The 23964-nt window shown below is 43.5% G+C and overlaps 1 protein-coding gene across 8 annotated transcripts in view; it reads right to left on the bottom strand.

The window, feature by feature from the left end:
• Positions 1-20668, bottom strand: part of LOC110494640 (kazrin) — a 246870-nt gene extending 226202 nt beyond the window's left edge. For all 8 annotated transcript variants that reach the window (XR_005036681.1, XR_002469301.2, XR_005036683.1 and 5 more), the window contains exon 1: positions 20107-20668. Coding sequence is in view for 4 of the 8 variants with exons in the window: in XM_021569878.2 (XP_021425553.2) it covers positions 20107-20182 (76 nt within the window). In the remaining 4 variants the exon portion in view is untranslated. The remainder of the gene's footprint in view (positions 1-20106) is intronic.
• Between the last annotated feature and the right edge of the window lie 3296 nt (positions 20669-23964).

The raw sequence follows: 23964 nt of genomic DNA, 5'->3' as shown, positions 1-23964 counted from the left end.
GGTTACCTTGGCGTTCTTGGGCACAAGGACTATGGTGGTCTGCTTGAAACATGTACAGTAGGTATTACAGACTGGGTAAAGGAGAGGTTGAAAATGTAATTGAAAACACTTGCCAGCTGGTCAGCGCATGCTCTGAGTACGCGTCCTGGGTAATTATTTTGGTTCTGCAGCCTTGTGAATGTTAACCTGTTTAAATGTCTTGCTCACATCGGCTATGAAGAGCGTGATCACACAGTCATCCGGAACAGCTGGTGGTCTCATGCATGCACAGTTCAGTGTTGCTAGCCTCGAAGCGTATTTAGCTGGTCTGGTAGGGTCGCATCACTGGACAGCTCGCAGCTGGGTTTCCTTTTGTCTGTGATAGTTTGCAAGCCCTGCCACATACGACGAGTGTCAGAGCTGGTGTAGTAGGATTCGATCTTGGTCCTGTATTGACACTTTGTCTGTTTGATGGTTCGTCGTAGGGAGTTCAAACTAGTGTCTCCCGCTCATTGATAGCGGCAGCTCTAGCCTTTAGCTCAGTGGGGATGTTGCCTGTAATCCATGGCTTCTGGTTGGGATATGTACGTACTGTCGTTGTGGGGACGATGTCGTCAATGCACTTATTAATGAAGCCGGTGACTGATTTGGTAAACTCTTCAATGCCATAGGGTGAATCCAGTCTGTGCTATCAAAACAGTCCTGTAGCTTAGCATCCGCTTCATCGGACCACTTTCGTATTGAGTGAGTCACTGGTACTTCCTATTTGAATTTTAGTTTGTAAGCAGGAATCAAGAGGATAGAGTTATGGTCAGATTTGCCAAATGGAGGGTGAGGGAGAGCTTTGTATGCACCTCTGTATGTAGTGTAAAGGGGATTTTTTTGCCTCTAGTTGCACAGGTGACATACTGGTAGAAATTAGGCAAAACGGATTTCAGTTTTCCCGCATTAAAGTCACCGGCCAATAGGAGCGCCACCTCTGGGTGAGCATTTTCTTGTTTACTTATGTCCCTTTACAGGCCCTATGTAAATGTACTCACGCTCAGTGAGCCCTTTCCCCAAAATAAGATTAGTAAATGCACCAGCATCATCCTTACTCAAACACACACACCATTTCAAACCTGCTTAAAACACCTGCTATATCTGGCCCTGCTCTGCCTCTCTCAGGTCAGTTAACACTGTGGTGCTGCCTGGAGAGATTAGATTAGATTTTTTATTTAGGGTTGCAGATGTAGTAGCAGTGTACAGTCAAACTCTTAAGGTCTGAGCTCCAACAGTGCAGGTGTGAATAAAACAATAAAACAAAAATAATCATTGTAATCATATATAGATGTTTAACTGATGTTTAACTGAGTCTTGGAGGTGTGAATGCTGTAGCAGCAGCAGTAGAACCAGCCTGGCAGAATAGAGCTAAGCCTCATCATCCTCTCGATGTGTTTCTTTGTTTCTGCATCATTGAACCCGAGGCTTCCTGTGTCTGCTGACTCCACACATCTGTCGTCTCTACCTCCCTACCCAGTACCCAGCGCCGCTGGCCTCCTTTCCCCTCAGTATGGAATATAAACCTCTTAGTTACACTGTTGAGTCCTCCACTGCAGACATGCTGAGGCTGAGCTGCTTGCCAAGCCCCCAGTGTTCCTCTAACAAATGACAGAGCTACAAACTGTGAAGAGAGGGGAGGATGGAAAACAAGCTAAAGACAAAACTATTTACTCTACACCTGTAATAAAGAACGTATATATACACACACAAAGCCACAATAAAACACTTAACCATTGCACCAGAGCATGGAACCAATAGTACAAACACCCATACTGTAGGACAATACCTTTATAGTACAGAGCTCATAACACAAGAGTGCTTGCTCTTAAATCCAATATTTATATCAAACAGGCCCATTGCAGTTAGAAGGTTACACACTCCATAGCAAAACCCCTATAGCACATCACCCATAGCACTGGCACCTATAGAGCAGAGGCCTTAGAACAGACAAAAAATTATTGATCTATATGAATTAGTGCATCCATAGTTAGGCTATAGTGCATGTGCTCCTGTTGTGATGAAATATATAGCCTTCACACACAGGGCTCCAGTGGCTAGGTCTTTAAGATGCAGGGCACATGAGAGTGCACAGAGCAGAGTGTGCATGTTTGTAACAATTTAAGTAGGTGATGATAGTTTAGCTGGACCACCTCAATGCATATTGGATTCAGAAGACATTTAAAATAGGATTATATTTATTTTGCTGTGGCAATAGCAGACCATTCTTCACCACTAAAAAAGGTTATTTCTTACAAAAGGAAAAGCTTGTAAACCTGTGGTTTCTAAAGGTTAACTCTAAATGTAACCCTTGGCAATATGACTTTTAATTATCTTGTATGAAGGTTCAGTGGAGTTTTCATTAACGTTGCATCTGTGAGCAGAGTTGTAGTATAATGAAAAAGTTGCTCCTGCTGTTTCTATTTTCAGTAAAACAACATCAGCCTTTATCCTGAGGTAGACTTTCAATTAGCACATACTGTTGCTTCCCAAACATTCAATTAAACGCTTAAAAGCCTCAACCAGGGTGAAGTGTGTGCTAATAGAAATGTATCAGTGCATGTGTGCACCACTTACAGTAAGCTTGCCAAAATAATTCCGCAACAGAACGTGAAGCTAAGAGTTTGTCAGGAAGCAGAACTTTTTAATGTTGTATATAATTGCGACTAGGCTACGGTCTGTAATTGTTTGCCTCAATGTGTTTGATGATGTGACAATGTGTGCGCAGTAATGTGCCCAATTTCTTTGATTTAGTGCGTTATTAATGTTTACGCGTAATAAGCAGCCTCGCACTCAATAGCCCATTTGCAGCCATAGGTGGTAGTGATAATATCTCTCTAGGAGCTGATCCGAGAGCAGTGCTGCTTTTCTTTCGATCCTATGAGTATCCACACATGGTCTAAGACACACTTACCAAATGCTCTCTCTGTGTGCTTGTTTGGGAAGCTCTCTTAAACAGTTGGCTCCTAAATAACGATGCATCTGGTTATTTCGCAACTGGAAAACGAGGCCCAGATCTTAAGACAGCTTGAGCATCGGAGTATGAAAGCCACTCTCTCGTAACAAGCCACTCTTCCTGAGTACAACCACTGTGATAACATACTGTAGACAGCATATTACATTTTTATCACAAAAGAAAAGGCAATTACCCGTTACTATCTGCAGAAATGCAGGAAGGTGTGAAATTGAGGCTGTGTCAGGTGTGTGTGTGTGCGTGCTTCTGAGTAAAAGAGAGAGAAACAAAAGAGATACAGAGTTCTGAAGAAGCCCAAAGGTAAATCAGTATGGAAGAGAGAAACGATACTGCAATGCAATGTGTGAAAATATGAGCGACACAGGCATCTCTACACATCAACACTTGGGGAGCATGGCTTCAACCTTACAATCAAAATCTGTCACTGGGTCTGTACTCCATGAAGGGCTACTGTCCTCTGGCATCAGCCGGTGTCTGTCTGTCTGCTCCATCTCAATCATTACATGTGTATATGAGTATCTGGTATTTAAAATACTTTTTTTTGTGTGTATTTTAGTATTTTCAAATACACAGCCCAAAAACAACTACTTTTGTTTAAGCATTTGAATGGATATTTGTAAAAACCAAATAACAACTCAAACAACTCAATTGTATTTGAGAGTAAATTAAATTACTATTTTCAAATACCTGTGTTAAATGCATGGGATTGTATTTGAGTCAGTGTATTTTTATATTTTCAATTACTTTACAAGTGTATTTTCAGATACCTTAAAATGTTAAACTACTTGTATTTCAAATAAATATACATGACTAGTTACTTTGAATGTATGTGGAAGTAATTTAGATATTTGAAACAGTATTTGAACCGAGTTCTGTCAGTCACTAGTCATGCAGACAGATGCGTACATACAGTATTCACACCCCTTTACTTGTTACACATTTATTTGTGTTCTAGCCTGATTTTAATATGGGTTACATTTAGATTTTCTTGTCACAGGCCTGCACACAATACCCCATCATGTCAAAGTGGATTTTTTTGTTGTGGATTATTTTACAAATGAATAAAAAATGAAAAGCTGAAATGTCTTGAGTCAATCAGTATTCAACCCCTTTGCTATGGCAAGCCTACATGAGTGCAGGAGATCTTTCACTTAAGTTGCATGGACACACTCTTTGTACAACAATAGTGTATAACATGCTTTTTGAATGACTACCTCATCTCTGTACCCCACACATATTATTATCTGTATGGTCCTTCAGTCGAGCATTGAATTTCAAACACAAAGACCATAGGGGTTTTCCAATGCTTAGCAAAGAAGGGCACCTATTGGTAGATGGGTCAACATTTTAAAAAGCAGGCACTGAATATCCCTTTCAGCATGGTGAAGTTAATAATTACACTTTAGATGGTGTATCAATACCCCCAGCCAATACAAAGATACAGACCTCCTTCCTGACGCAGTTGCTGGAGAGGAAGGAAACCACTCAGGGATTTCACAAGGCCAATGGTGACTTTAAAACAGTTACAGAGTTGAATGGCTGTGATAGGAAAAAACAGACAATACTAACCTAATTGACAGAGGGAAAAGAGGGAAGCCTGTACAGAATACAACTATTTCAAAACATGCCTCCTGTTTGCAACAAGGCACTAAAGTAATACTGCAACAAAAATGTGGCAAAGCAATTCACTTTTTGTCCTGAATACAAAGTGTAATGTTTGGGGCAAATCCAATACAACACATTACTACCACTCTCCATATTTTCAAGCATAGTGGTGGCTGCATCATGTTATGAGTATGCTTGTAATCGTTAAGGACTAGAGATTTATTTTTTACATTTTCAATAATTTAGCAAAAATGTCAAAATACATGTTTTCACTTTGTCATTATCGGGGTATTGTGTGTAGATGGGTGATATATATATTTGTAATCCATTTTGAATTCAGGCTGTAACACAACAAAATGTGGAATAAGTCAAGGGGTATGAATACTTTCTGAAGGCAATTTACATAAATACACAGTATTGACTACCCTGAGTCAGTAAAGCTTCACACACACACGTACGCACAAGTGCACGCACAAACACAGTCCCACGCACAGTTACACAGACCCAGTTCTTACACAGTGACCATTAGAGACATGAGGCCTGCCCATCTGTGCAGTCAAATGCACTAATGTAGTGCTGAAATCCAATATGGGAGATTAGACCACAGAGAGAGAGAGAGGTCTAAATTAAGCCTGTATGGCCTCTGATGGAGTGATTACCAGCATCACTGGAGATAACCAGCAACCATGATCAATAAGGACCTCTAATCTAATAGAGATATGAAAACCACTGTGACTGAGCCATTCAACATAAGCCTAATAAACCACTGTGACTGGCTTTTTATTAGGAACTAAGGATATTGCCAACAATATCAATTGTTTCTGACTGTGACTCTAATGGGAAGATGGCAGTAATGTTTTAGTGGTCAGTCTGGGCACACAGAGAGAGGGTTGGAATATTGGCCTTGCGCCAACCTCCTGACCTCATCCTCCAATCCCCCCCCCCCCCCTCTCTCTCTCCCTCAGAGGGGATGAGGACAGTATGAAGAGTTATAGGCTCGATAGACTTTAATCTGCTGATAACCTTGTTTTCCCTCTGTCCTCTCATCACTGGAACCCAGTGGAGCAGAAAGGTGACTGGAACTTCTCCATAGGACATTACAGTACAGTACAGAGGCATTTAGCCAGAGCAGACCCCAGCTCTATGGCATCGATTTGAGTGATGGTACGCATTAAAGGCAATCTCCCAACTTTATAGGCCCTTGTGAAATGTGTTTGCGCCACCAGAGTTTTTTTGGAGGAACAAAGTGGGACAAAACATTGCCCAAAATGTAAGATGAAAACAGGCGGAACTGGGACTGTTCATACAGAATAAAGAAAATTGCAAAATATTTAATAATTCAAATATTTTTTTTTTTGTTTCCAGATCGAGGTTTCGCTTGGCACTAGCTTTAGGCAAGATTAAACTCTGGTCCCACATGAAACAATGCTGTCAGGATTGGAGATCTGTGTAATATTAGTTGGTACAAACTGTTTTCATGTAAAGGACAGTTCAAAATGTACTGGGGTGGGGTGGGTCCAAAATAGGGGAGTGTTGTCTAATGTATCTTTTGCTTTGGTAGGGTAGTGCATTTTTTCCCTGATTTACATGAGCTCTTTTGCAGGTTTTACTATATAATGTCTTCCATCCTCACCACATTTCAACATCTGCTTGAATGTACCTCCCCCATATCAAGGTGTTTTGGTATTTCCCTTATGCACTATGCTTTTCCACTTGCTAACTTTTACTATACCACAGGTCAACATCGACTACTAGTCTAACTGTCTATCATGCCCTCTATCCACCATTCATATTGACAATGGCGCTTGGTGGATCATTTGTACAGATCTGCAATAGGCTAACTAGCACTTATACCACACATAAAAGCATTCAAAGCTGCATGAATTTTCAATATGAATCCACAAGAACGAATAGGAATAGCTCATAGGCAGTGAAGAGGACAGGTGCATCACTGTATCTGCGAGCTGTGGGCTAGAGCGCAGGTGCCAATACCAGAGTAGGACATTCGCTATACCTACGCAACAGTGTGGCAAAACAATCAGTAGACCTAGAGTTTAAAATGCCATGGAAACTCATTTAACTTGTATTATTTGTTCGGTACATTTGGAATTTAACTGCAACAGTTATTTTGATGTGCACTACGAACAGTTGAAGTCGAAAGTTTACATACACCTAGGCCAAATACATTTAAACTCAGTTTTTCACAATTCCTGACATTTAATCCTTGTAAAAATGCCCTGTCTTAGGTCAGTTAGGATCACCACTTTATTTTAAGAATGTGAAATGTCAGAATAATAGCAGAGCGAATGATTTATTTCAGCTTTTATTTCTTTCATCACATTTCCAGTGGGCCAGAAGTTTACATATACTCAATTAGTATTTGGTAGCATTGCCTTTTAATTGTTTAACTTGGGTCTAACGTTTCAGGTAGCCTTCCACAAGCTTACCACAATATGTCGGGTGAAATTTGGCCCATTCCTCCTGACAGAGCTGGTGTAACTGAGTCAGGTTTGTAGGCCTCCTTGCTCGCACACGCTTTTCAGTTCTGCCCAAAAAATGTCTATAGGATTGAGGTCAGGGCTTTGTGATGGCCACTCCAAAACCTTGACTTCGTTGTCCTTAAGCCATTTTGCCACAACTTTGGAAGTATGCTTGGGGTCATTGTCCATTTGGAAGAACTATTTGCGACCAAGCTTTAACTTCCTGACTGATGTCTTGAGATGTTGCTTCAATATATCCACATCATTTTCTTTCCTCATGATGCCATCTATTTTGTGAAGTGCACCAGTCCCTCCTGCAGCAAAGCACCCCCACAACATGATGCTGCCATCCCAGTGCTTCACGGTTGGGATGGTGTTCTTCGGCTTGCAAGCTTCCCCCTTTATCCTCCAAACATAATGGTCATTATGGCCAAACAGTTCTGTTTTTGTTTCATCAGACCGGAGGACATTTCTCCAAAAAGTACCATCTTTGTCCCCATGTGCAGTTGCAAACCGTAGTCTGGCTTTTTTATGGAGGTTTTGGAGCAGTGGCTTCTTCCTTGCTGAGCGGCCTATCAGGTTATGTTGATATAGGACTCGTTTTACTGTGGATATAGATACTTTTGTACCCGTTTCCTCCAGCATCTTCACAAGGTCCTTTGCTGTTGTTCTGGGATTGATTTGCACCATTCGCACCAAAGTACGTTCATCTCTAGGAGACAGAATGTGTCTCCTTCATGAGCAGTATGACGGCTGCGTGGTCCCATTGTGTTTATACTTGCATACTATTGCTTGTGCAGATGAATGTGGTACCTTCAGGTGTTTGGAAATTGCTCCCAAGGATGAACCAGACTTGTGAAGGTCTACAATTGTTTTCCTGAGGTCTTGGCTGATTTATTTTGATTTTCCCATGATGTCAAGCAAAGAGGCACTGAGTTTGAAGGTAGGCCTTGAAATACATCCACAGGTACACCTCCAATTGACTAAAATTATGTAAATTACCCTATCAGCTTCCAGAGTCATGACATAATTTTCTGAAATTTTCCAAGCTGTTTAAAGGCACAGTCAAATTAGTGTATGTAAACTTCTGACCCACTGGAATTGTGATACAGTGAATTATTAGTGAAATAATCTGTCTGTAAACAATTGTTGGAAAAATTACTTGTGTTATGCACAAAGTAGATGTCCTAACCATCTTGCCAAAACTGTAGATTGTTAACAAGAGTGGTTGAAAAACCAGTTTTAAATGACTCCAACCTAAGTGTATGTAAACTTCCGATTTCAACTGTATTTACGCACAGACTTTTATCTGCGACAAGTCAATGTGATGGAAGCACAACTCTGACTGGAAAATGCGCATATTGCTTGTATGCAGATTTTAGAATATTCCCAAGAAAATCGGTTGCCAATTGGACTGAAGTGTAGCGATAGACACCTTAAAGACTGGCAAGTGTGTTAGTCCAGTGACACTTTGATTATGCCTGCACATCATGGCATGGGCAGATTGGCCGTCTGGCAAATGCCAGAAGGGACGGACCATGTTTTGTTAGGGTGGGCTGGTCAAAAAATATATAAAAAAATAAATACTATCTCTGTTGCTATAATAATCTATATTTTGAGCATTTGGCTGACCAGTGTTTGGCTGAGGTGGCGTAAATTCACATTCAAAGTCAAACGCGTATCATCAAAGAGAGTGAGACCCGCTCTCTTTGTCAGTCACTCAGTCAGAACATATGATCATGGATTGTAAAAAAACAGAAAGTTGGTGCCGAAAAAGTTAGAGACCAAAAAAAGGATTCTTGAGGCCGACGCTGCTAAATGTCTCAAATGAACGACTTACAGTATTTGCTAAAAGTTCTGGTTCAGTTATAGTGGTGAGTTGTATCTCCAGACTCCATTGTACATGCAATATCTGTTTAAAAATGAGCTGGTTCAAAATAGGTGTTCAAAAAGGAGGCAGGCCATGTTTTGCCAGTCACTAGTACAGTAAAGGTTGAGAGACCCTGTACTGTAGTGTACTGCTTATCTTATGTGTAAGTAGCACTACCGTCTGTGTGTGTGTGTAAGTAGCTAGTGGTGTGATGTGGCCTGGTGTGGGTAAAATGCCAGGGCTGAATTTTTGTCCCAGTCCGCCCATGCATCATGGTTCACCAGCCATTCCACACATATAAAGAATAAGTTACAGACCAGCCAAAACAAGCGTCTAGGAATTGCACTTAAACTCTCCCCTCCTATTCATCTGGAGGTTGAGCATTTTAAGCAGCTAGGCTTGCTATCTGTGGACAAAAAGAGTAGTATTAATTAAACTTGGTCTGAATTATCACGTACTCAGCCCCCAGGTACCCATCCAACTATTTTTCATTTGTTAGAGACGTCCACCAGCATAATACCAGAGCAAGAGATTTTCACTGTTTTAAATATGAGTCTATCTGATAAGAAGATATACCGGCCCTGTTGAGTGGAACAAACTACCACAGCAACTCAAAATCACACCAACCATAACCTCTTAAAAATAATGTCAAAAGCTGGCTAATGTGTGAACAGTATAACATTTTGATGTCTATATCTATGTAATTCCATATGTATTTATGTATAAAAATAAAAAGATGTCACTGGTGTAGAGAGGAGTAGGCAGGAGGCAGTCGCAGGTTTAGAATGACTGAATGTATTTAAGCGCCATAGATCAAAGCAGCACGAAACCCAAACGCTGTTGTGCTCAAAATATATCTTTATAAACAAAAAGGCACAGGGCAAACCCAAAGTGCAAAATATAAAGTAGTCAGGAAATAGTGGGACTGATTCCTCTCAGGAAAACAAGTAACATTTACAACCGACAAAGACAAATGTCAGAGGGAGAATATATACAGTGATAGAGTGGGGATTGGAACCAGGTGTGTGTAATGATGACAAGACAAGTCTGGGGTTGATGAGTAAAGGGCGTTTGCCAGCAGCAGCTTCGGCAGCCCCTAGAAGGCCGGCGAGGCCGAACCCCTGAGCTGGGCAGCCAAAACGACGAATGGTTTCAACTGGAAACCATTTATCCGGAGGCTGCATTCATTGTAGCTGGGGATTTTAACAAGGCTAATCTGAAAACAAGACTCCCTAAATTTTATCAGCATATCGATTGCGCAACCAGGGGTGGAAAGACTTTGGATCATTGTTACTCTAACTTACGTGATGCATATAAGGCCTTGCCCCGCCCCCCTTTTGGAAAAGCTGACCACGACTCCATTTTGTTGATCCCTGCCTACAGACAGAAACTAAAACAAGAGGCTCCCACGCTGAGGTCTGTCCAACGCTGGTCCGACCAAGCTGACTCCACACTCCAAGACTGCTTCCATCACGTGGACTGGGACATGTTTCGTATTGCGTCAGACAACAACATTGACGAATACGCTGATTCGGTGTGCGAGTTCATTAGAACGTGCGTTGAAGATGTCGTTCCCATAGCAACGATTAAAACATTCCCTAACCAGAAACCGTGGATTGATGGCAGCATTCGCGTGAAACTGAAAGTGCGAACCACTGCTTTTAATCAGGGCAAGGTGTCTGGTAACATGACCGAATACAAACAGTGCAGCTATTCCCTCCGCAAGGCTATCAAACAAGCTAAGCATCAGTACAGAGACAAAGTAGAATCTCAATTCAACGGCTCAGACACAAGAGGCATGTGGCAGGGTCTACAGTCAATCACGGACTACAGGAAGAAATCCAGCCCAGTCACGGACCAGGATGTCCTGCTCCCAGGCAGACTAAATAACTTTTTTGCCCGCTTTGAGGACAATACAGTGCCACTGACACGGCCTGCAACGAAAACATGCGGTCTCTCCTTCACTGCAGCCGAGGTGAGTAAGACATTTAAACGTGTTAACCCTCGCAAGGCTGCAGGCCCAGACGGCATCCCCAGCCGCGCCCTCAGAGCATGCGCAGACCAGCTGGCCGGTGTGTTTACGGACATATTCAATCAATCCCTATACCAGTCTGCTGTTCCCACATGCTTCAAGAGGGCCACCATTGTTCCTGTTCCCAAGAAAGCTAAGGTAACTGAGCTAAACGACTACCGCCCCGTAGCACTCACTTCCGTCATCATGAAGTGCTTTGAGAGACTAGTCAAGGACCATATCACCTCCACCCTACCTGACACCCTAGACCCACTCCAATTTGCTTACCGCCCAAATAGGTCCACAGACGATGCAATCTCAACCACACTGCACACTGCCCTAACCCATCTGGACAAGAGGAATACCTATGTGAGAATGCTGTTCATTGACTACAGCTCGGCATTCAACACCATAGTACCCTCCAAGCTCGTCATCAAGCTCGAGACCCTGGGTCTCGACCCCGCCCTGTGCAACTGGGTACTGGACTTCCTAACGGGCCGCCCCCAGGTGGTGAGGGTAGGCAACAACATCTCCTCCCCGCTGATCCTCAACACTGGGGCCCCACAAGGGTGCGTTCTGAGCCCTCTCCTGTACTCCCTGTTCACCCACGACTGCGTGGCCACGCACGCCTCCAACTCAATCATCAAGTTTGCGGACGACACAACAGTGGTAGGCTTGATTACCAACAACGACGAGACGGCCTACAGGGAGGAGGTGAGGGCCCTCGGAGTGTGGTGTCAGGAAAATAACCTCACACTCAACGTCAACAAAACTAAGGAGATGATTGTGAACTTCAGGAAACAGCAGAGGGAACACCCCCCTATCCACATCGATGGAACAGTAGTGGAGAGGGTAGCAAGTTTTAAGTTCCTCGGCATACACATCACAGACAAACTGAATTGGTCCACTCACACAGACAGCATTGTGAAGAAGGCGCAGCAGCGCCTCTTCAACCTCAGGAGGCTGAAGAAATTCGGCTTGTCACCAAAAGCACTCACAAACTTCTACAGATGCACAATCGAGAGCATCCTGGCGGGCTATATCACCGCCTGGTACGGCAACTGCTCCACCCTCAACCGTAAGGCTCTCCAGAGGGTAGTGAGGTCTGCACAACGCATCACCGGGGGCAAACTACCTGCCCTCCAGGACACCTACACCACCCGATGTCACAGGAAGGCCATAAAGATCATCAAGGACATCAACCACCCGAGCCACTGCCTGTTCACCCCGCTATCATCCAGAAGGCGAGATCAGTACAGGTGCATCAAAGCTGGGACCGAGAGACTGAAAAACAGCTTCTATCTCAAGGCCATCAGACTGTTAAACAGCCACCACTAACACTGAGTGGCTGCTGCCAACACACTGACACTGACTCAACTCCAGCCACTTTAATAATGGGAATTGATGGGAAATGATGTAAATATATCACTAGCCACTTTAAACAATGCTACCTTATATAATGTTACTTACCCTACATTATTCATCTCATATGCATACGTATATACTGTACTCTATATCATCGACTGTATCCTTATGTAATACATGTATCACTAGCCACTTTAACTATGCCACTTTGTTTACATACTCATCTCATATGTATATACTGTACTCGATACCATCTACTGTATCTTGCCTATGCTGCTCTGTACCATCACTCATTCATATATCCTTATGTACATATTCTTTATCCCCTTACACTGTGTACAAGACAGTAGTTTTGGAATTGTTAGTTAGATTACTTGTTATTACTGCATTGTCGGAACTAGAAGCACAAGCATTTCGCTACACTCGCATTAACATCTGCTAACCATGTGTATGTGACAAATAAAATTTGATTTGATTTGATTTGGTGTGACAATAGGGACCACAAAGTCCGACTTTATTGTGTAATCTCGGTCACTTTTAAAAATCTTTGTACTGTCTGTATATACAGTGCATTCGGAAAGAATTCAGACCCCTTGACTTTTTTCACATTTTGTTACGTTTCAGCCTTATTCTAAAATGGATTACATCGTTTTCCCCCCCACATCAATCTACACACAATACCCCATAATGACAAAGGAAAAGGAACTAAGGATACCAACAATATCAATTGTTTCTGACTGTGACTCTAATGGGAAGATGACAGTAATGTTTTAGTGGTCAGTCTGGGCACACAGAGAGAGAGTTTGAATATTGGCCTTGATATTTTTTTTACTGAATATCACATTTACATAAGTATTCAGACCTTTTACTCAGCACTTTTTTGAAGCACCTTTGGCAGCGAATACAGCCTCGAGTCGGCTTGGGTATGACGCTACAAGCTTGATACACCTGTATGGGGAGTTTCTCCCATTCTTCTCTGCAGATCCTCTCAAGCTCTGTCAGGTTGGATGGGGAGCGTCGCTGCACAGCTATTTTCAGGTCTGTCCAGAGATGTTAGATTGGGTTCAAGTCCGGGCTCTGGCTGGGCCCCTCAAGGACATTCAGAGACTTGTCTCGATGCCACTACTGCTTTGTCTTGGCTGTGTGATTAGGGTCATTGTCCTGTTGGAAGGAGAACCTTCACCCTAGTCGGAGTTTCTGAGCGCTCTGAAGCAGGTTTTCATCAAGGATCACTCTGTACTTTTCTCCATTCAACTGTTCCTTGATCCTGACTAGTCTCCTAGTCTCCCTGCCGCTGAAAACATCCCCAGCATGATGCTACCACCACCATGCTTCACCGTAGGGATGGTGCCAGGTTTCCTCCGGATGTGACGCTTAGCATTCAGGCCAAAGAGTTCAATCTTGGTTTCATCAGACCAGAGAATCTTGTTTCTCATGTTTTGAGAGTCTTTAGGTGGCTTTTGGCAAACTTCACGCAGGCTGTCATGTGCCATTTACTGAGAAGTGCCTCGACACAATCCTGTCTCGGAGCTCTATGGACAATTTCTTTGACCTCATGACTTGGTTTTTGCTCTGACATGCAATGTCAACAGTGGGAACTTATATAGACAGCACTTGTGCCATTCCAAATCATGCCCAACAATTGAATTTACCACAGGTGGACTCCAATCAAGTTGTAGAAACCTCTCAAAGATGATCAATTGAAACAGGATGCACCTTTACAAAAAAATATATTCTCATAGAAAAGAGTCTGAATAGTTACGTAAATAAGGTATTTCTGTTTTTTTATTTTTAATTACCAAAAATTCTAAAAACCTGTTTTCCCTTTGTCATTATGGGGTACTGTGTGTAGATTGATGAGGGGGAAAAAAATATTTTATCAATTTTTTAATTAGGCTGTAACGTAACAAAATGTGGAAAAGGTCAAGAGGTCTAAAACCAATCAATTCCAACTGTGCAGCGGCCATTTGATGAATGGAAGGAGACATCTGTTACAAAACACTAAAACGTTTAATGACATCAGATATTTCCCTAGTTGATCATTGTCTACAGACGGCTCTGATCATAGTGTTGGCCTAATGAAACAGGCAGGGAAAGTGAGCTTGTTTGTGGTGGTGGGAGAACCGTCAACCTTCTGGACCAAGGCCCTGCGTGGCATCGACTGTGCCACAAAAGCATGCTGAATTGGCAAAGTCGATATCAAAGTTTATTAACACAGGGTCTCTACAGTTCTTAGTATGTGTGGTCATTAACATTATTTTGAGTTAATTCTATGAGTGGGAGGGTGTGCAGCCCCTATAAATAATGACTGCAATGTTATAGCAACTCTTCCCATGTTGAGGAGCAGAGAATCACATTGAAAGACAAACCTAGAGAATGGCATTGAAACAGAAACATATTACTGATCCAATTCATTCAATATTGATCGGTGACGATACTGACGCTGGCTAAAACCTACACTACCTCTCAAACGTTTGGGGTCACTTAGAAATGCCCTTGTTTTCCATGAAAACATACATGAAATTAGTTGAAAAATGAATAGGAAATATAGTCAACATGTTAACAAGGTTATAAATAATGATTTTTTAATTTAAATAATAATTGTGTCCTTCAAACTTGGCTTTCGTCAAAGAATCCTCAATTTGCAGCAATTACAGCCTTGCAGACCTTTGGAATTCCAGTTGTCATTTTGTTGAGGTAATCTGAAGAGATTTCACCCCATGCTTCCTGAAGCACCTCCCACAAGTTGGATTGGCTTGATGGGCACTGCTTACATACCATACGGTCAAGCTGCTCCCACAACAGTGCAATAGGGTTGAGATCCGGTGACTCTGCTGGCCACTCCATTATAGACAGAATACCAGCTGACTGCTTCTTCCCTAAATAGTTTGGAGCTGTGCTTTGGGTCATTATCCTGTTGTAGGACTAAATTGGCTCCAATTAAGCTCCGTCCACAGAGTGATAGCCTTCCTTCTTCACAATCCCTTTTACCCTGTACAAATCTCCCACTTTACCACCACCAAAGCACCCCAGACCATCTCCTTTTACCCTGTACAAATCTCCCACTTTACCACCACCAAAGCACCCCAGACCATCTCCTTTTACCCTGTACAAATCTCCCACTTTACCACCACCAAAGCACCCCAGACCATCTCCTTTTACCCTGTACAAATCTCCCACTTTACCACCACCAAAGCACCCCAGACCATCTCCTTTTACCCTGTACAAATCTCCCACTTTACCACCACCAAAGCACCCCAGACCATCTCCTTTTACCCTGTACAAATCTCCCACTTTACCACCACCAAAGCACCCCAGACCATCTCCTTTTACCCTGTACAATTCTCCCACTTTACCACCACCAAAGCACCCCAGACCATCTCCTTTTACCCTGTACAATTCTCCCACTTTACCACCACCAAAGCACCCCAGACCATCTCCTTTTACCCTGTACAAATCTCCCACTTTACCACCACCAAAGCACCCCAGACCATCACATTGCCTCCACCTTGCTTGACAGATGGTGTCAAACACTCCTCCAGCATCTTTTCATTTTTTCTGCGTCTCACGAATGTTCTTCTTTGTGATCCAAACAACTCAAACTTAGATTAATCTGTCCATAACACTTTTTTTCCAATCTTCTTCTGTCCAGTGTCTGTGTTCTTTTGCCCATCTTAATATTTTATTTTTATTGACCAGTCTGAGATATAGCTTTTTCTTTGCAACTCTACCTAGAAGGCCAGCATCCCAGAGTCGCCTCTTCACTGTTGACGTTCAGACTGGTGTTTTGCGAGTACTATTTAATGAAGCTGCAGGTTGAGGACTTGTGAGGCGTCTGTTTCTCAAACTAGACACTCTAATGTACTTGTCTTCTTTCTCAGTTGTGAGCCGGGGCCTTCCACTCCTCGTTCTATTCTGGTTAGAGCCAGTTTGCACTGTTCTGTGAAGGGAGTAGTACACAGCATTGTACTAGATCTATAGTTTCTTGGCAATTTCTTGCATGGAATAGCATTTATTTCTCAGAACAAGAATAGACTGATGAGTTTCAGAAGAAAGTTATTTGTTATTTTAGAAAGTTATTTCTGGCCATTTTAAGTCTGTAATCGAACCCACAAATGCTGATGCTCCAGATACTCAACTAGTCTAAAGAAGGCCAGTTTTATTGCTTCTTTAATCAGAACAACAGTTTTCAGCTGTGCTAACATAATTGCAAAATGGTTTTCTAATGATCAATTATCCTTTTAAAATGATAAACCTCGATTGGCTAACACAATGTGCCTTTGGAACACAGGAGTGATGGTTGCTGATAATTGTCTTCTGTACGCCTATGTAGATATTCCTTTAAAAATCAGCCGTTTCCAGTTACAATAGTCATCTACAACATTAACAATGTCTACACTGTATTTCTGATCAATTTGATGTTATTTTTATTTTAAAAATGTGCTTTTCTTTCAAAAACAAGGACATTTCTAAGTGACCCCAAACTTTTGAACGGTAGTGTACAATGTTTTGTGACAACAACAAAAAAGAGGTTCTGTCTTAGAATTCTAACCTGTTCAAAAACAGTAAATATTAACAGCAACTTCACTGAATAGCTGATTTGCATACAGTAATTGCATTAGCTTAATAGGTTTGGTGAGGCAGAGTGGGCGTGATAGTACAAACCAAGCTACAGTACAGTTGGTGTGACTCAATCAACCCCTTCATTTGCGTAAGTGCAAAAGCACATTTCCATTTAGCATGATACACACTGTACCTCGACTAGGCCTACTATTTCGAAAACATTTTCTAAGCCATCTTAAAGCTCAGTTGTGTACTGAATGTTCCCCCACACTCAAAGAGAAAGATAAGTGTTAGGCATCAAATGTGACAGCATTTGAGATTAGCCACATACGGTAGCAGCGGTGTGTGTGAATAAATCAGAACCGTGTGTGTGTGTGTGTAAGAGAGATAAAGGTTTGTCCTATATAATAAGGCCTAGCTCTGCTCTCCTAGATACAACAGAAGAGTCTCATCATCAGCAGCACTTCAAAACCCAGCACACACTTAGTGAAGAGGATTTGAGCCTCCTGAGATGCCCAGTCAGAGGCAGAATATTAATCAGGGCCCTGTCACCACCCAGACAGTAATACGCTCCTGAATATCAAACACATTAATGAGTCCACAGATACACTCAAACAAAGAGCATTATTTATATAAGGCTGCTCCTATGCAAAGAGAAGAGAGGAACAGAGAGAGACGCTCTCTCGGCAATAACAATGACAATACCCCACCAGGCTGGATTAGCTCATTTATCTCATCAAATCACTGCATGGCCCAGCAGCGAGTCGGCTAAATAAAGCACAATAACAGAAGAGATAGCAGATCCACTAGACTGCACCGCACCACAGCTCATTACACCCGGCCAAGGAACATGTGTTAGTGAGTTATGTTCTCATTATCACAAACAACTCTCTGTTTGCGCTTTAATACCGTGTGTTCCCAATCTAATTGTTTTTTTTTAATACTGTGTGTCTCTGTTGAATGGCACTGTTTAATCTGCCCAATGCCCTCCTCATTACCCAACATACATGTGTGAAGAGTCAGTTTGTATTAATGGTAGAGGGGAGCCATCCAAGGAAGTGGGTGAGTTCTCTTTGCAAGACGTTGGCTAGAGAGAGGGAGAGAGAGGGGTCCGCTCACCAACCAAGAATTCACTAAATGGGACAAACACCAAATTCTTCAAAAATATCTTCAGTGTACAACGTAAAACACCAAATAATCCATGCAGAGCAGAATTAGGCCGATACCCGCTAATTATCCAAATCCGGAAAAGAGAGAGTTAAATTCCACAACCACCTAAAAGCAAGCGATTCCCAAACCTTCCATAGATTAACCTGCAGAAGAGTCCCCTAAGCAAGCTGGTCCTGGGGCTTTGTTCACAAACAGACCCCACAGACCCCCAGGACAGCAACACAATTAGACCCAACCAAATCATGAGAAAACAAAAAGATAATTATTTCCAATGTGTCAAGTAATTAACAAAAAAACAGAGCAAACTAGAATGCTATTTGGCAGAATACCCGACCACTGTGACTGACCCCAAATGAAGGAAAGCTTTGACTATGTACAGACTCAGTGAGCAGAGCCTTGCTATTGAGAAAGGTTGCCGTAGGCAGACCTGGCTCACACTGACCACAAAATTAGGTGGAAACTGAGCTGTATTTCCTAACCTCCTGACAAATGTTCTGTATGACCTATATTACAGACACATATTTCCCTCAGATTACACAGACCCACAAAGAATTTGAAAACAAATCCAATTTCGAACAACTCCCATATCTATTGGGTGAAATACCACAGTATGCGATCACAGCAGCAAGATTTGTGACCTGATGCCACAAGAAAAGGACAACCAGTGAAGAACAAACACCAATGTAAATACAGCCTATATTTATTTGCACATCGTTACAAGTCTGTATATAGACATAATGTGACATTTGAAATGTCTTTATTCTTTTGGAACGTGTGTGTGTAATATTTACTGTTCCCTTTTTATTGTTTCTCTCTCTCTGAGAGAGAGAGAGAGAGAGAGAGAGAGAGAGAGAGAGAGAGAGAAAGAGAGAGAAAGAGAAAGAGAAAGAGAAAGAGAAAGAGAGAAAGAGAGAGAGAGAGAGAGAGAGAGAGAGAGAGAACCCTGAATATCAGCCAAACATGATTGATATGATGTTTGACTGATGCAGAGTCCTTTCAACGCATGTGTTAATTTTACTGATAATGTAATGGATTCAGCTGTCAGTAATTTAGACATCAGTCTGGGCAATGTACATTTCCTACATAGTCTCTCAGGGCCTGCTCCACTGCTGCCTTGCTATTGTAGTAAACTGTGTAAAGAAGAAAAAAATGCTGTCATGAAAGCAGGCAGTTTGACGAAGATGGAATTCCCAATGGTATTTTAACTTGTCAAACGAGGGAACAATATAGATTTCAGATGTTCTGTGAAAATAACAGTGATATGTATCTGGGGTGGTAGGTAGCCTGGCCGGTAGGAGCGTTGGGCCAGTAACTGAAAGGTTGCTGGATCGAGTCCCCGAGCTGACAAGGTAAAAACCTGTTGTTCTGAGCAAGGCAGTGAACCCACTTTTCCCCGGGCGCCGATGACGTGGATGTCGATTAAGGTAGCCACCTGCACCTCTCTGGGGATGGGTTAAATGCGGAAGACACATTTCAGGTGTATAACTGACTAGGTATCCCCTTTTTCCCTGCGCTGTGGAGATTACCCTGTTGTGAGATCACACTGCTATGATGTCATGCCTCCCTCTCTATACTGAACACTGGATATGTAAACTCAGCCCTGCTAGTGCTACAACTCAGCACAGCCACAGATATTAACCATGAGTACCAGCAGCTACATAAACCGCATATTTCCTCATGGGCACAAAAACAAAACAAACAACATCCTGCAATGGTTTGTGCACCTTACACTTTACCTAAAGCCCCTGTACACAGACCTCTGCCAACTCCCTTAATATCAACCTACATAGAAACCACCCCTCTACTCCAAAGAGACTGGAGAAGTGCAACAGCAATCCCATGAGATCTCAGCCTCGCTCTGTCTGAAACAGTCTCTGTTGCCTCCAAGCACCAGCTGAACTAAGGTTTCAGTGAGAGCCAGGAGCTCCGTTAAAACTGACAGATAGAGCAGGCTTGTTAACGATCTGATCTGGGAGCGATCTCCAGGAAGCCGATGGGGGATAAAACACTGACATGTTTAATAACGGGGTAGGTTGGTTTGGTTACTCACTGGCCTGCATGAGCTGTCCCTGACGTCCGAACACCTGGGAAAAGGTGGCGGGGCTGCAGGTGAGGGTATCCTCCATGGCTGTCCCACTGGTCCACACTGAGTGCACTAGGGGAATGAAGGTCAGAAACACTGCGTCACGGCGAGGCAGAGAGAGAGTGAGAATGGAGAGATAGAGAGAACAAGAAACAGAGAGAGAAAGGCTTGTTGAGGGCTTCCCGAGTCCTGGGGGTGAGCTGTCCTGGAGTCTGGAGAGAGTGAGGTGATTGCCCTCCACTGGACCAGTCCTGCTGCTAGTGCTGCTGTTGCTGCCAGAGAGAAACACAGCCCACTGCTCACACCCACACAAGCAGAGCAGAGCTTCTCACTGCACATATAATGAGAGGGGGTGTGCCTGCCTGAGTGTGTGAGGAGCGCTTGCGTGGTAGAGTTCTGGACGTGCCTGTGTGTGTCTGTTAGAGTGAGAGAGTGCAGGAGTGTTGGAGAAAGCAGCCCTGAGTGCAGCTGTTCCAGTAGTGCTGTGATCTTGCTCTGTGTCTGTGCGAGGCTGAAAGCAGATTCGGTAGCTGCAGGCTGAGAGAGGAACAGAGCAGAGAGAGGCTGGTTGTCTCCAGCAGGTGAAAGTCACACTTCCCTCTCGCTCTCTTTCTCTCTCCCTGGGCGAAGGTAGTATGCAGCAGCCTCTGGGAAAGGATGGCGGAAAAACAATTGTTGTTATCTGATCTGTTTTGCCCCTGTTCTCTCTGCCCACCCTCCCTTCCTCCTCCCCTCTCTATATCCCTAATAATCTCTTTCTCTCGTTCCCTCTCTCTCCCTCTCCCCATGCAAACCACCTCTGTCCATCTTAGAGCCCGAGCTGCTGCTTGGAAACGGATTTCTGCAACCCCAGCTCTTTATTTCTCTCTGGCGCTGGGAAAAGGGATGAGGGAGAAAGAAAGAGGTAGCGTAAAAGTCTGAATTCTATATTTGTTACCCGAGGCTTCGCTTTTCAAAAAGCACAACCAGAAACACTGAATATGAGGTGAAAAGGAGCACACACTGTAGCTTACTTAAACCCATTATTAATGTATTACTCTATGTTACATGTAGTGTGGAAACAAACTGCTCCACTGTTGCATTTGATGAGATGTGTGCCAATGATTATAAGCATCTGAAAATACATAAATGTTCACCTACAGTAATTGCAAAGATACATCAACATGTTGATGGATATTAAACATAGGATATTATACATAGGCATGAAAGGAATATCCAATTAAATTGAGACAATAATACTTCAGATCCTGAGGCACCTTGAAGCGTAAAGTGCCCATTATTTATTTAGGGGTTGGCATGGAAACCACCCTCAGACACATTATGACACACTTATTCCTACACAATGAAGGCACAAACCCATAATATTCCTCTCAGTGAGTCCACCTCTCTTTCTCTGTTCTGTTTAGGTCCTGACCCTTCTGCAGGATGTCAGCCAGCTCCTCCGTTTAACAGGCCATTTCCCTGTTAGCAAAACATTCCCAGGAAGCCCATTGTCACTGAGCCCTCTGTCACACTGCTGTGCTGTTAAGAGCTTACACACAGAGGACCTGACTATGGCACTCGCGTCACATCCTTCTGTTTTGAAAGGAAATGTTGCAGCAGGACACTCCAACAGCTACTGTGGGAGATCAGCCCTCGGCTGGCAGGCTAAAGCAGGTGACAACGCAGGTTAACAGATCTGGACATATTTGCTTGGCTAAGTGAATAAATAGCCATAGGCATGCACATGCTTTACTGTCTGCAGTTGAAGATTCATCCAATCTAAGACATTCAAGTAGGTGAACAGTTAACCCCATACAAAAAAGTGTAGATATCTGACACCACACCCACCCTAACATAGCAGGTAAAAAGTACCCTCATCTCACAAACACTCGTGTAGATGGACAGCCGCCCTATATCAGAGGCAAATCATTCCTATAGAGACATAAATGAACTGAGTCTATGGGACAGGCTCAGCTGTGGTATGACATGAACAATGACAAGAGACACAGAGAAGATGGCTCCTCACTGAAATCTCTGCCTACAGATGTAGGATCTTAATTTGAGCCAGTTTGCTACAGCAGGAAAATAATTTCTACAATTGTAAAGAAACTTTGAAAAGTGCTATGTACGTCCAATGTATTATTATTATTACAATAATCCTGCAGCAAAAGGAAACGTCAATTATTATACATTTCATACATTTTTGTAAGGGGAAATCTAACTCCAGAAGCCTTTTAAACCTCATATACACTACACATTTGTCATTTCCTGCAAAGTTCTCCTGCAACAGGGTGATCAAATTAAGATCCAACATCTGTAAGTCAGACTGATGTCCGTTGGAATTCATTATTCATCCCCTCTCTAACTTCATTGGCCATTCTCTTCTTTTTGTTTTTTTGTTTAATTTATATTTGTATTTTTTTTACAACACAAAACATACAGCAACATCCACAACATCACCCCTACCCAGACCCATCTGTTCACACCCCCATCTCCAGTACCCGCATCACTCTCCGCCACATGGCCTCAAACTGTTTGATTTCCAGTTTTTACGTATATGTTTTTTCAAGATGATTGACAGAAAAGTATCGTCCTACCCATTGGGTATCTCACTGCATATAACATGTCTTGAAATATGCAGACAGAAGGATTAAAAGTACATTTACATTGTAATACTTTGACAGCCAACTTTCTATCTCTGCCCATAACTTTTGGACTGTCACAACTTCCGCCGAAGTCGGTTCCTATCCTTGTTCGGAAGGCGTTTGGTGGTCGACGTTGCCGATGGGACGGCTGCAAGCTGCCAGGGTTTCTTGCTGCAGCTGGATCTATACCTGACAAACGTCCACCCGGCTCCTTCGGGCAGTGAGAGGGTGTCCGCCCTCGTCTCGTGCCTCTCGGGGAAAGCCCTGGAGTGGGCCAACGCTGTGTGGGGAGAAGGAGACGCGGCACTGGACGACTTTGAGGATTTCACCCGCCGCTTCTGGGCAGTCTTCGACCACCCGCCCGAGGGTAGAGTGGCGGGTGAACGTCTCTTCCACCTGATGCAGGGGACAAGGAGCGCCCAGGAGTTCGCGATGGATTTCGGACCCTGGGCACCGGCGCAGGATGGAACGACAGGGCCCTGATCGACCACTATCGCTGCAGTTTGCACGAGGACGTCCGTTGGGAGTTGGCCATCAGCGACACCACCCTCACCTTTGACCAGCTGGTGGACCTGTCCATTCGGCTGGATAACCTGCTGGCTACCCGCGGACGTCCAGAGCGGGATCTGTCGGTTCCATCTCCCAGTACCACCGTGCCGATGCCCATGGAGCTGGGAGGTGCTGCGCTCAGGGAGACCGGAGAAGGTTCCTTCAAGTGCACCATCTGTGGCCGCAGAGGTCACACTGCCGGTCGGTGCAGGGTTGGTTCCTCTGGGGGTCGAGGCAGTAGGCATGGCACTCTGGCGTCACCCCAGGTGAGCCGGCACCATTCTCACCCAGAGCCCTCTGTTGCACATCTGTTTTTGTATGTTACTTTTCCTGAGTTTTCCCAGCATAAGGCTCTCATCGATTCAGGCGCGGCTGGGCATTTCATAGACAAATCATTCGCCCATAGTTTAGGGATCCCCATTGTTCCAGTGGCTATGCCCTTCCCAGTTCACGCCTTAGACAGTCGACCATTAGGGTCAGGGTTGATTAGGGAGGCCACCGCTCCCTGGGCATGGTGACGCAGGGGGGTCACAAGAAGAGAATCAGTCTCTTCCTCATTGACTCTCATGCGTTTCCCGTGGTGCTAGGCCTACCCTGGTTAGCCTGTCATGACCCCACTATTTCATGGCAACGAAGGGCTCTCACAGGG

The sequence above is a fragment of the Oncorhynchus mykiss genome, chromosome 17, assembly GCF_013265735.2.
Source record: "Oncorhynchus mykiss isolate Arlee chromosome 17, USDA_OmykA_1.1, whole genome shotgun sequence".
In the NCBI taxonomy this organism is placed as follows: domain Eukaryota; kingdom Metazoa; phylum Chordata; class Actinopteri; order Salmoniformes; family Salmonidae; genus Oncorhynchus; species Oncorhynchus mykiss.
This window is presented reverse-complemented; position numbering and strand designations above follow the sequence as displayed.